Source organism: Silurus meridionalis, chromosome 5 (genome assembly GCF_014805685.1).
Source record: "Silurus meridionalis isolate SWU-2019-XX chromosome 5, ASM1480568v1, whole genome shotgun sequence".
NCBI lineage: Eukaryota > Metazoa > Chordata > Actinopteri > Siluriformes > Siluridae > Silurus > Silurus meridionalis.
Genome location: NC_060888.1, coordinates 15926332 through 15941360, shown reverse-complemented (window position 1 = coordinate 15941360; position 15029 = coordinate 15926332). Strand labels below are relative to the sequence as shown.

General features: G+C 36.8%; 1 protein-coding gene across 1 annotated transcript; it reads right to left on the bottom strand.

Moving 5' to 3' along the window:
• Window positions 1-1428: 1428 nt before the first annotated feature.
• Window positions 1429-6224, bottom strand: LOC124386558 (serine protease 23). The gene is made up of 2 exons (XM_046850466.1): window positions 5896-6224; window positions 1429-3896 (listed from the first exon to the last, which is right to left on the bottom strand). The coding sequence occupies exon 2, from the start codon at window positions 3876-3878 to the stop codon at window positions 2718-2720; it is 1161 nt and encodes a 386-aa protein (XP_046706422.1). The 5' UTR covers window positions 3879-3896; window positions 5896-6224; the 3' UTR covers window positions 1429-2717.
• Between the last annotated feature and the right edge of the window lie 8805 nt (window positions 6225-15029).

Below are 15029 nucleotides of genomic sequence, written 5' to 3'. Positions count from 1 at the left end.
GCTAATGATGCGAGGGCGCGCGCGCTGCATAGTGACGTAATAAGTGCACCATTTTTTTAATTGTATATATATATATATATATATATATATATATATATATATATATATATATATATATATATATATGAGACTGTAGACCACGGTGTTCGGCTTTACTGCTTCACCCAAATGGATTCTGTGTGCTGGAGTCGAATCTGACGTCGAATGACCATGAGCTCAGCTGAAATGTAAAATCCTTCTCGTCACAATCCCTGTCGTAGTTTGTAGTGTTTTTTTGACACACAAGCTCCTTTCCTCTTTTTTCCTATTTCCAGAGGCAGTGTACAGAGAGCTAGCTGCGGTCCTTAATATTCCAATATGGCAGTGTAGGACAGATAATATTTTATATTCAGGCTGTGTCATGGAGGATATTTTTTTAATCAATGGTGTTCACATTAAAATCTTTTAATCTTCTAATGCTCTACTGGAGAAAAAAAAAAAAAACAGAAACCTTTACTGAATGTGCAATGTTTTTAATGGTTAGAATGGATGTTATTTTTATTAATGGAATCTGTACTGGTCCCTGTGAGTCTGTACTTCTTAATTGTTGTCTTCTATTGCTGGCAGTGGTGGACAGTAATTAGTAAATGTAATTCATGACTGTACCTGAGTAGATATTTCATGTAGCAGAACCTTACTGAAGTATTTTCATATGGGGAGACTTAAACCTTTCTACATTTTAAAGTCCAATATGGACAGAACCACATTATGTGAGTGAGTGGAAAAATTGAATGTTCAAGTACGCAAGCCACCAATCAGGGTAGAGCGTATTGCTGTGTGTATTGAACTGGTTTTGATTTCTGCTTGGTGGTATCTACTTGTCACAAACCTAAAGTTCAGGGTCTGTTAAACAGCAAGCAGAACATTTTGCGAGGAATAAATGATGGAAGAAACTCCTGACTCAACAACACCTGTGGCTTTATTTGCACGATTTCTTGTTTTGTTTAAGTAGCTGAAAAGAAGGTTTTTGGGCTCATGGTCATTTCAATAAATATCAATAAGTGTTTCACGATCAGTGTTTATCATTCTATTAATAGATTAGTGTGCTATGAGTAACATGTGAGTCTTTTCACATAAACTGAGTTGATTAAACGAGAGTCTTGTTACAATGATAATAGGAACATTATAGCCATAATAAATCGTAGTACTTTGGATACTTAAGTACATTAGAAGGCAAATACTTTTGTACTCAAGTGAAACTTTCAAGGGAGCATTTTATGGACTAATATTTTACCAAATACATGGTTTTTGTACTTCGTCCACCACTGATTGCTGGCATGTTACATCTAGTGAATGACATTAAAGCAGTTCAAAGATGCTACTTTGGTACTGGAGACCAATAGGAAGAATTAGGACATTAAGCATCAACATTCCAATAAAATTCTGAAATGGTGTGTTTAATGATAATGATTTATTAATGTACCACAAGCACATTATGTAATTGAAAGCAGTTGGTAGTGGTGCGAATGTTTAACGGTTTATTGTTTGTAATAGTATTTGTAGTGGAAAGCATTAGTATTTCTCTGTTGTTGAAATTATTTTTCACTTCCACAACATGTTATCCAAATTATTAAAGAAAATCGCAGAAAAGACAATTAGGTGAGTTTGTGAAGCGCAATTATGCCAAACAATTGTAAAGAAATTGTTTAATGCTGTAGCATCTCATTTTCCTCCGCTCTACTCTATACCTTTTGGATGAACTGAAATGGCGAATAAACTAAATCACAAAATCCTGCTCACTTGCCATATCTACTGAAAAGTCTCACAGAATAGTGGAGTTTGTAATAACAGCAAAGACACAAATCTGGCATGGGATATTGAAAATACACATATGAGTGTGATGTTAGGGTATCCTCACACTTTTGGCTACACATACCTGACCTATATTCATCGTACAATGTTAATATTAATAATATCCACAGTCTTGGCTGAAAATAATGCTGAGTCACCAACTTGGTCCAGCATATAGTGTCTAACCTTCAACATGTAATTGAAGTTTGAGGGCTTTTGCTGTTTGCATTTATTTACACTGTGAACTAACCGTTAATGAAATCAGACACAATGGTTTACATGACCAATATTCTTCTTTTAACATATCTTTAAAATAATGAATGACCGTGTTTGATGGACCTGATTATGTTTACTCTATTCCTAATCAGGTGGATACATGAATGTTTTTTTAATTACAAATTAAGCAGTCTATCAGGTTATTTATAAAATATTAGGCTTCATGTACATGTAGCTATTGATTAACATGGTAGCATACTCAAGGCATGGGTTGGGCACCGTGTCTGGTGTAAAACAGGACTGTTTCTCAACTGTAACTTTGATTTTGTATCAGCGCTGATTTAGTCTGAAATAAGGATATTTCTTACAAATTCCTCATCTTTCTGTCTCATTTCTCAGAAGTCTCAAATAATCCAGGATGAATATATTAAAATGGAAAGGCACCAGTGTTTTACTTGTTTAAATAAATGTCCAATTAATGCAAACAAGATGTCCAATTTGGATTTGTCTTAGATGGTAAATCATGTACAAACCATTGGATAATTTCTTTCCAAAGACCATTTCTTAATTTGACTGCAATTGCATTGTCTATAAATGGACAGACTATAAAAAGTACATGTCCATGGACCAGTTTTTCTTTCCCTTTCTTCTGGTTTCAGGGCTTGTGTAAATCAGCCCTGACTGCAGCCGCCTCTGTTTCCATGCACCCAGTAACAGATCTGAGCAAATTTCAGTGGAGTGAAACGAACGGCGACATTGTAGTCACGATTCTCACCATCAATCTCCAACCACTGGTGCCCAGAAAAGATGCCAATCACCTTACGCTCCCAGCGTTCCAAATCATTGTCCCACACACGACCATACACACCAGAGCCACTGGCACCAGGTCTCGCATCACAATGCTGGTAGATTAGATCATTACTCTCATCTTCTACAGGGCAGAAACGATACACAAGCTCTCCAGGCCTATCACTGTCAAAACCAGAGAAATGGACGCGCTTTCCAGCCAAATCATTGGAAGAAGGGGCTACAGCCAGACGCATAAAGGGGCGGCGATGTGGCCAACGCAGCTCCAGAAGGGCATAGTCATAATCCATGCTGACATCCTGCGGCCCTTGTATCCAACCTTTAGGTACACGCATCCTCCGCACCCTTAGCCAGCGCACCAAGGGCTTTTTCAAGTCTTCTGTGGTGCTATTGACTGAAGGTGGGATTAAAAAGCCAACTCTGAGTTTACGTGCACCTTTGACATAATCTTTTCCATCATGTACACAGTGTGCAGCAGTCAGCACATGTTGTTGGGATACTAAAACACCAGTGCAGCCTGTTGAAATGCGTACAGCTGTGGAGAATGGGTAGTCCAGCAGGAAGTGGTCACCCCGAATGTTGAAGCGCCCATCTGCACCATAGATTTGCCTTCTTTTTCTTTTATGAGAGAAAGATAGGATTTTATGCTTCCTCTTACTGTTCATTGCAGAACGGCGGTTACTGTCAGCATCTTCATCTTCCAGATTGACAGTGGTTAGTGTACGTGAGCCATCAGCATACAGTGTTTCGAAGGCCAGCTGCTCAGTTAGATGTTCTTTGTCAATGTCTTCTACCTTGTGGAGGCAGCTGGCATTGCAGTGGGTGGTAAAGTCCAGCTGGGCCTTAGCACTGAAACGGGAGCGGGAGAGGGCCAAAGGGGTGTGAGGCACCAGAGAGGGAATGTGGTGATTCTGCGACAGGTTGGTGGGTGTTCTCACCGTCACAGAAGACTTGGATTGGAGAAGTACGAGAAGCTGAACAGCAAGACAGAAATGTGCTAAGCCCGATCTCCAGTAATGAGCCATGGCTGAGATTAGAGGAACCTGAAATGAAAAGACATGTCATTTAAAACATAACTGGAGCAGTTTAACATTTAGACAATTTTATTTAGAATATTCATTTCATTATGCAAAATCTCTACAATAATTTGTTTATAGTTTTACCTGTTTAAAAAGATAGATCTAAAACTTTTATTTTTACTTAATTGTTCCTCCAGAGAAACTCTTCAATGTTAAACATAGTAGAAATTACTTACTAACAAGAAAAAACCTAAGGAACCCAAGAACCATTTTTTCACAGTTGAGGTACAATTTTGAACTTAAAAATAGATTTACAGTGAAAAAACATTAAAATATCAAACAACCTTATAACACAGCTATTACATACTAAACCATATACTGCAGCTACATTTACCTTTTCTTTTTTTTTTTATTTTCTTTTTGAGTGAAATACAAGAAACCCTCCAGTCATGTCTTTATGCACATTATAGTAGGCACATAGAAAATGCAGTAAATCATGTTCAGACAAGACTACAGACATCTACAGACTACACATAGTATGAGTTCCAAAAATGTGACATTGTTTCTTGAGGCATGTTGTAAATTAATTGTGAAAAGAATTTAGTAATAAAATTATGGTTTGACAAATACTTCACAAACCAAAAAAGTATTTTCTTTGCCCAGTAAATACTACTGAAAAAATGTAGCTCTTAGTCAGCACTTTGTCAGCCTTTGTAACTGTTCACCACAATTTCAAACCTAAACAACTAAATGCCCCTTTGAAAGTAATAACTACAAAGCCTAGTTGTGTTTTATATTGTAGCCAAATTATAAATATTTTAATACTTTAATACACTCCAATGACATTAATACAGACTGGGGGTTTCCCCCCCTAAATCAACACTCCAAGGCAAAAAAAAAAAACCAGGCACAAAATATTGAGCTTTCAATAATATTAACAACGAATCGGTGGTCAGCAAATAAGCAAGAATTAAACAAATACTGTAAATACTCTATTGGAAATCTCTGCTCTATTATTATGGCTCCCTTTTTTTTTCTTATGTTGAGCATTATATAAGGATTTGATGGGCTGCATCAGGGGTGGCAGATAACCAAAAAATGACTAACATGCCAGAAGATAATAAATAAAAAATACTAAGATAAAAGATAGATAAAAAATACTGTACTGACACATATTAGTTATTCTAGTTTCAAATCTAACATTTGAATCATTATCAAGATTATACTTTTGCATAAGACTATATGAACAAATTTTACTGTTTCTAGCTTTTCCTCAAACTTCTCACTGCATCAACACTAAAGAAGCAAACGGTGGCACAGGAGTGCTAATGAGTGCACTTGTTTCATTTTTGGGTAATTTTTTGACCAATTATAATTGTTGTTTTTGTTTGTTTGTTTTTTCCAACCACAATATTTGACCTTTTTTTACACCAGAAGTGTGGGGAATTCTGTAACTGATTTAAAGATTCCATTCCTCAGTAGCAAAAGTTCGACCTTCTCCTTTTTCTAAACGTACAATGGGCCCATATTTGACCCCTGTGTACTGCCTTCCCTGGGAATCACAGAAGTACAATCTGTTTCCCAGCACCAAAAACACACCTCGTCCTTGTTTGTCTCACATGCTGAATGGGTGTCCGACCATCATTACCCACTCTTAATCTGACTTGTTAATGAAAAGAAAAACACACCATGTTTACCGAGTTTCACTTGTATTGAGGCTGTCCAAACCATAAAGCAGTACGTGCAAATGCTCAAGCAGATTCTAGCAATGAAGAGTCGCTCAGTGTAAACAGTATCCCAGGTTAGGAATTTAAAGCCATTTCAACTCCTAGCTAACTGTAGTCCTTAAAATAAGTATTTCACGGTGTTATTATTATTCATATTAATTCATTAAAACGCACGCGCTCCGCCAGTCGCCGCAATTCTACTTTTGCGCACATCACAGAATCAGTACGCGGTCAAATAAAAAAAACCCCTTAAAATAAAAAAAGATTTTGAACAGCCGTAATTAAAAGAACTCAACCTTAAAGTGGCTCCTTCTAAGAAAACTTTCTATTCAAATCCAAATCACGTCTTCGTCTTCAAGTGCACCGGCTATTCGAGCTCTGGAGTTTCCTCCCATTTCGCCTTCAACGCGCGTCTCCGCTGAAATGTCACAGGTTTCCACTGCACACTAACACGAACACACACTCCACTTGCTGTCTCTGCGGATAGCCTGCTTCACATCTGCACTCAAGTCCCGTAAGATGAGTTGGTTTCCTGCAGAAAGGCAGGACAGTGCTTGCGTGTGTGTGTGTGTGTGTGTGTGTTCTCCTGAGCACTCTTCAGCCAAATAACCAGAGATGTGTTTGGCGCTGCATTTTAACCTCGTGGTCCTAGCGCCGCCGTGTGTGTGTGTGTGTGTGTGTGTGTGTGTTGGTGTTTGTGTGTGCGTGCGTGCGTGCGCATGTGTGTGTGTGTGTGTGTGTGTGTGTGTGTGTGTGTGTGTATGTGTGTGACAAGGTGCCAGTTTAGTCTTCGTACACAAGTGACGCTTTAAATGAAGTGCACACGTTTTAAAACAAGCCAAAACCCTAATTTACTCATCTGCCCCGGTCATGAGTTGAGGTCAAGTTCTGTCAGTCAAAAACTGGTCTCTGAATGGCCTGAGGTCTAAAAATCACCAGATGTAGGATGACTTAGAAACATGTAAAACTCACAGTATAGCTACAACTATAATAGTAAAAACCACAAAGTCACTTTTTGATGATGTCCCTGATTTCTGCCCAGACATGGATCTAACTAAATAGAGCATAACATCATAATTTTCTTTAATCACAGGTCTGTCATTAGAGGATAGAACATGTTATCACATAGTCGTTTACAGAATTTGGCAGAGATTTTGTATTGAAATCGCGGCACAAGAAATGATCTTAAAAGACAGTTGAAGTCTTGCAGTCTAAAGCTGGTTTAAAGGGAAAACATATTGGTTATTGGATTTGCCAAGTTTTTAATAGTTTTGCCAACTATTAGGCTCTACTTTTACAACAAAAAGCTGTTTAAGAGGATGCATGAGAGGAGCCTTTAGTATAAGCAACCCTCAAAATATATTGCCTGAATATCATGACTGATTCTGCAACAGTTTTAAATGTCAGATTAGATACAGATTTGTCAGATTTTTGCCACATGTAGTTTCAGACGTTTTTAAATTTTAACGGCACCATAAATTTCTGTTGGAATGTGGTGTATGCTAAAGTAATGAAAAGTGCTCTGCTATTGAAAGATGTCCTAATGTAACAATCAGTAGTTCAGTTCCAGTTCAGCCACTATTGACGATGTTGCCAAAGTTTGTGCTAATATTTTGGGATCTATTATAATAACATTGGGATTGAGAAACAAAGACATACATTCTGGCAACATTAAAGAATGATAAATTGTAAAATTATTTCGGGGTAAAAATATTTAAAATGGCAGCCCAGTCCAACTGGTGGATTCCAGAATATACTTCTGTCTTAACAGAACAGAAGTCTTAACTGCATAGAAATGTGTATGGGCTGTGCCTTGCTTGTAAATTTTTTTTTCAAGAATCATCTGTTAAATTAATAAATGTAAATGTATTTACACCAGTGTTGGGCCATTATGGCCAGCAAGGCCTTCTCTGCTGGCCTAAACGCTCCCAGAATCACTGACTTCTGTTTTAATATATTTGTGTCCATGAATTTCGTAGCTTTTCTCTCAGTTGTTCTGCTCCTAGAAGTGTTTGTTTACAAAGGAGTTTATATTCAATTAGGTTTCAGCCATCACATTGTGTGTTGCCAGGGTCAGAATTTGCCATGAGGTGTTCAGAATCAGCTGTTTAGACACCTGTAGTATAAAGTACATGTTGTTTGAAGCTGTTGCTGTTGGAGTTGGACACATGGAGCCATCTAGCAGGCATACAATAACATCTGCATTTTGTTTGTAGCAAATTGCACAAGCTCATATATATTTGTGTGAAATACATGTGGATTTAATAGCTGTTTTTTCATTCTACAATGAGGGACAGAGGAGAAGAAATTGATTTGGTCATAGACTTTTTAAGAAAAGCTGGATATAGTAAAGAAAGGTCAGCCAAATCAGTTTGAAACAGTTGTTAAGCTTTTCCATGTGCCATTTATATTTTTGCAATGTCTTTCTTTTCTTTTGTTCTTTTGTGGAATTTGCATAAAAACACACAATTTACCTTAATTTTAAATCCCTAGGAAAACCACAATGAGGTTAATATCGATGCTTCTGCTAGAGATGATAGAGTATATGCAGCACAGCCGTGGCTGCAGTTAAAGGACACTTGTTGTGATACCTGTTTGTGATACAGCATTCTGTTAAACTGCGTTGCTCTTTAATGTTGATAGTTTCTACGTCTGTGCTGTCTTAATTATAGTATTAAGAGGTGTACTGATTTAGGTGGGACACCAAGGTCGAAGCCTAGGTTTGAAATGCACGGCCTGCCACTGATTTACAACCAGGCTGTATCACTTTGAAAGGAATATTTTTCGAAATGTCTGTATCTGAGCACATGATTACATTGTTTGCTTCTGGAATTGCATATTAAACTCTGTAAAACCCTGCTTACACTCTCACACTGTTTACCCCAACATACATTCATATGCAAAGATTTGCAGACACCTGACCATAACACATATGCACTTCTTGACATTTTTTGGAACAGACTTAGTCAACCTTTACTTTTATAATAGCATCTGTTCTACTGGAAAGGCTTTAAGATTGTAGGGATTTGTATTCAGCTACAATGGCACTAGTGAAATCATCCACTGTTGTTGGATAAGGATGTCTGCTGTGCAGTCAGAGTTCTACTTCATCCCATAGGTGTTCAGTGGTGATGAGGTCAGAGCTCTGTGCAGGAGACTAGAGTTCTTCCACTCCAACTTTGATAAACCAAATCTTCCTGAGACAAGTTTGGGCCTATTAATATTACTGCACACAAACATATCTATACAGGTGTATGATTCTAATTTAATGACAACGTGGGAAAACATAATTATGTGTACACAAACTTTTGGCTTTTTATTTAAATCCATTCAGACTTGACAGAATGCAAATCAATCGCCTTTTAAAACAGGTCTAATTGTGCTTTCATTTACTTTATCAACCATACGCTCTGCTAATGTTAAGTTCTGCATAAGGTCATTAGCTCAGGAATTAATAGCCTTTAAGGTGTCTTATGCAGCAGTTAATTCTGCAGATGTAAAAAGATTATACAGTATGAAAATTGTACATTAATTGTTAAGACACAACTGTACAAGTGATTAAACTTGCTATCGTATTCAAATTTCCTGTCTTGGCTATGGAAGTTTCAGAGATTTAATGCAGGATCTAAGGAATGCATGTTCTGTAACACATCAGGGGTTTTAGTTTATATTTAGAGAGTTGTGAATCTGCCCAAGGTGCAGTGTTATTTTAACTAAACAGTGAACTTTTGGTGGTGTGTGGTTAAGTGCAAATGTGTGAGGCCACAGCACAGCTTGGTGCAGTGATCGGATCATTCAAGAACCTGTGGGTCACTGTGGATTAGCAACATGTGCTTAGTTTGTGTTTGCACTGACTGCTTCAATATTTTGTGCTCAGATATTTCCAAGCATCCTTGTTTCCTCTCCATCCACAGATTATTTATTTTTACTGATTCGCAGCACAAGTTGTTCTTAATAAATTATATTTATGATGCCATGTCACCATTTATTCTTTAAAGTTGGGGTGAATTCAAGGAGCTCAACTCATCCAGCCAGCAGGAATGCACCACTTTGGACCATCCCCAGCTCAGTGTACAGTGGAGCTCTTGTTCTTGACCTGTCCTGAGTTGTGGGAGGGACGAAGGGTGAAAAAAGAGCTCAATGAGTAGGGAACTCTGTTAATGTGTGCCCAAAAGCCACTCTTTTATCACCTCCAGTTTCAGATATGAGCCCTGGGTCACAGTATCTCTGACTGGTTCTAAAGGTCCTTTTCCTCACTATTAGCTAAGGCTAACAGAAATTACATTAAAGAGAAGGAAAAAAAAATTTCTTTATCTACTATGAATGTGTGCATAAGTGATTGGCCATACTTCTATAAAACACTTCATAATTCAGAAAGATGCAGTTAATCTTATTGTACAAATGATAGCTATTTGTTTTGGTATCAGGGCATATTTATTAAAAATAAACTTGCAAAGTACGTCTAAATATGGTAAAGTACAGTCTTAATGAATGTATTAACTGAGTAAGCATACCTTAAATTGCCATGGAAATGCTTCTACCACAAGTCACGACATGTGTGGATGAGTTCTGAAACATTCTCAACTTAATATGCATTACCAGTAAACTGAGTTTGTCATGCAGAGTAAAACAAGAACAACTAAACAATGTAGTTTTATTTATTGTATATTAAATAGGACCACATATCCATTCAGAACCATGCTGGTAAACAGGTCAAGTGCACATACACTTCTGCACACTTCTACTTTCTCAAATGACCCTCACGGAGAGGGGGACAGAATGTTCAGCTTTTTGAATCAATTAGTTATTAGCCCTCTGAGCAAAGAAGAGTTTGTTACTGGTATCCTTCCTCTGCACTTTGTAATTTTTTAATTGGCTTCATATTGAGGTGAGAGAAATGTGCTGCCAACTGTAGAAAAAAACATTTCAGAACATTAAACACTGAGCTTGACCCTCAATCGCCCTGTATACTGTCACTCATGGACTCAGGAATGCAAGGCTTCCAGTTACGGAAGGAGACCTGAGCTGTGAACCCAAACAATGTTCCCTTTCTGCACCCTTCCATTTTATGCCTACTTTTTTATCATCCTTTTAATTTTTTTATTAGTGTCCATGTACATGTACACCCCAAAGGGCCCTTTGTCCTGCCTAAGACAATGTACCCTGATTATCTTCATTTTTTACTATTAGTTTCCTCTTAAAAATGCCTCAACACACACACGCACATACAGAGTTTCTCTACAGCTCAGCTGTAAATCAAGTTATTATGCTTTTCTAATGACTGTCTCCTTCTTTTTTCACGTTTTCTCTATTATCCTGATCTTTCCCTGGTTTAAAAGTGCATAAAGGGTTATTGCCTTTTTGTTAACAGTTTATTTTTGTATCAAACTGATCTAAGTCTATTACACCAACTTGGGCAAGTAAAACTAGGAGTAATTGTAAGTTATCATTCAACTTTCAGTCTGGAAAGCGCTGTAATGCCTAAAAAGTGTCTAATCAGGCAGATTGTGATGAGGTTACAGAATTTTTCCAACGCAAAAATACTTATTTGTTTATGTCCAAAAAGAGAAACCTCACAGCTCAAGAGTTAAATCAAAAAACAGTGTAACTCTCAGTCTACATGAATGGAATGTATAGAGCTTTATTAAAAGTTTTTTTTTATTACAGTAGCCATAGGATAGGAAACATATTGCACTACTGCATGACTCATTATGAAAAGATTTTTACTGCCAACCACCGTACTTAACATGCTTAACATTACATGAGAGCATTACAGCATATGCAACAGATATCAGTTTTTCCATGAAGTCTCTGGAATAATGGCCAGTCTCGACTGCAGGAAAATTCAGTTGTTCAAATTATTTTTTATATTTATTTCACTCTGCCTAGCCTATAATCTTGTACAGCAATACAATGCCATCTCATTCAACACAAAACTGTGTTAGCCTGTATTAGGATCTACAGCATCTAGCAATATGATCTGGCGGATTATTTCAAAATCTAGTTCTCTGTCCAACCTTTTAACTCAAAGATTAATAACACAATATTCAATATGTATACACAAGGAATGATTTGCTCAGGTTGATTTTTGCCTTTTGGAGATCTGTTGTTTGAGAATGTTGTGATTTTTTAATCGACGTGTACACAATGATTCGTGTCTTCATATTACAGAACCTCAAAGCTTCTACACAGACCAGCAACAATGTACACACTTCAACACACAATCATGTACAAGCTCTGTGATGTCCTTTGTCCTTGCATTTTTACATCACTTCACAACTGTATCACATTTAAATGATGTAAGCTGTCTATATAGCTGTAATATAGAAACTATCTATTCATATATATTTTTTTCCAATAATTAATCTGATACTATATTTATACTAGCCTGTTAATCATTAATTAAAACTGTGGTTCTCATTTTCAGCTGATTGATTGACTGATTGATTAAATGATTGATTACATTTTGTTACACATGTGTAAATCACAACTTACATTATTATTAATGTCCTTATATTTAGAGTCCTGAGTTCTCAAGTAAACTCAAACCTAATGGATTTTATAATAAATTAATTGAGTCCATACTGAGGAGTGGTCTTTGTAATTTGTTTTACAGTTAATGTGGTCCCTATATACAAAAAAAGGTATGAAACTCTATCAGTTTCATATGGATCATATTAATCATAGCTCTATTTAAGGCAGTTGTTTGATACTGATTTATTGTTATAGTCTTTCTGTGTGAGCTTTTTTACTGCCTTTTTAGCAAACCTTTTTATTATTTTTTTGCTTTTGACCCTGAAAAGTGATGCAATCCCTTAAGAGAAATATTAAAAGGCTCCTCAAAACAGCTGAGTAAACAGTTATTACACAGTGATGCAAGCAGATTAATGAACATAGTGGGAATAACAATGCTGTACTTAGCAGTTCTCCATTCAGTCCTGAGAGGAGACAAAAAGGAGACAAAGGTCTGTAATTTGGTGCAATTATACAGCATTTTTTTATCAAGTCTCCTTACGCTAAACAGCCTAAAGCACATTTACACATCACATTGCACATCAGTTCAACAGTGTAAGAGCTGGAAAATACCAAGACATTTTACAAATGAGATCAACGAAAGACTGAGATTTTTATAGGTCAAAGCCAAAATGAAAGACTACAGGAGTAAGATTGCAATCCAGGCACACAGCCCTATTTTGTCTTGGCTCCAAAGGAAAATTCTTTAGGTTTACTGTAAACTGTATTCAAAACATGGATGATGACATTTTTGCGCTGGGCAGAGTTCAGTAAAGAAACATTAATGGGCGGACGTGGAGGAATAGAAAGCTGTTTTTGTTTTAAAAGACAACATCAATACATCTTTATTTAAAAAAACAACAAAAAAATGTAGATAGTTTATTAAAACCTCATTATCTATTGTGTGTGTTGACCATAATTAATTTTAAAAAAGTTACGTCTGCAGATGTCTATGAACATAAGCTTTCATATTTGAGTTGATTGCCACTTTGTTAACAATGCTTCTGCTAGTTAGATCAAATGTTTGAAGAATTCAGTAACAGGAGAATTGCTGCATAGTAGAGCTTCCCAATTCTACAGAGAAACCTATGAAGATATAACGAGATGTTGACAACTCGTCAGTTGGATTTATTGCTCAAACACATGACTAATGGTAAAGCCATACTTGGGAAGTTCCTGCTGTGTAGTGCAGGCCTTCAAATGGAACGATAGGAACAAATATTATGACAATATTTAAGAAAGGAAAAAGAGAAAATAGCTGCAAGGATCTGAGTATATATAAAAAAAAAATAAACGCTGAAAATATGTTGGTGAACCTCAAAATGTTCTTTTACACAGATCTCTGAATGTTCACAGGTTTTGAAGAATTGCCCTTAAAAAGGTTAGATCATTTTAATCTCTTGCAACATTATTCTCGGACCTATACACCATGTGTTGCCGTTTTTCACTAACTCTGCAGAGGTTCCAAGGACTGAAGAGCTAGCACATTTTTGTGTTTTCAAATAGTGAGACAAGAAACAGCTGGATGTACTTATTCAGTCATGGAATTCGTTTATTCACAGAATATTTCATGAGGGTGTTTGCTAAGATGAGATGTATTGACTGTTTGATGATCCAAATGAGTGGACGCTGTAGTAAACAGTTGCTAAATACTGGTTATGTGAAGGGATAGTTTATAAACTGTGCAATACAATATGTATCTAAAATGTTTACAGTGGCATTCGATGCATACATATGCAACAACAAAAAAATCTCTTGGTTTGCTGTTGACTAATCAGGACCATATCCAAGCACTGGTGGAATATATGGCAGGGAATAGGCTGTAAAATGCATCTAGAAGTAATTACCAGAGTTTTATCGCGAGCCAAACAAGCTACAGTGTGCTGTCTGTGATGTGATAGTCAGTAATATGACATTTCCCCTCACTGATGCTTAACAGTAAACAAAGACACATGGCTTACATATCTGTATTCTCAACTAGTAAAGGACATATGTTGTGAGAAAAAAAGCAAACACATTAGAAAAGATTATAGCACATATTGGTGAATTCAAATAGGGTATATATTGTTTGGATTTGGATATGAATAAGCTGGATCATTAAACCGATGTTGGCAGTCATGTTGCCAGATATTAACATTGACAATGCAATTATATAGTTCTGTTCAAAGGTTTAAATTCACTTCTGTGCCAGGCTTAGACAAGTGAAAGAAGGTAAAGTGGGCTGAGTAGAAATGAGAACAAGACCATTTGAATGTTTTATTGAAAAATAAATAACAGGAGAGAAGAGAAAAGCAGGAGTACGTGGCTTCTTTCCTACTACATTCTTTCCTTCATCAAGAATTTGCTGAGGTTTTGGCAGGCGTCCTCAATTCCTGGCTTCCATTCCATCTCACTTTGGAAGGACAAGGGAGTGTGTTTGGACCCCAAGAGGCCTAAAAGAGCAGTGTTAGAGTGTGCCTCTCAAAAGTTCCATAGCCTGAAAGGATCCAAGGCTCACTCAAAGCCCTTTAATGTCAAACATACCAACAATCAGACTGAGACTAAGTACACTATCACTTAGCACTTGTAAAAAAAGATCTGTAAGCCACTTAGGTGCACAGTATACAAAGCACGTGGCATCTATTAAAACAATAGAACACTGTTGGCAATCCTTTCATGGGGCTGATGCCACTAGAACATGTAACCTTTGTATAATAACTAATGCGCTTAGACTACTGTCTTCTCAGATTCATTTACTAGTTAAAACTGCTTGCACTGAGAATCACTTAATCTACTGCTAATTTAGAGAAAACACAACAAAAAAGGCTCAGCATTCCAGGAAAGGCATTAACACTACACTTTAAAGTAGAGCTCATGGAAAAGAGCCATAATTGCTTCTTTTCTCGTCCCCCCTGTGCACCACCATTTCAGGTTAATA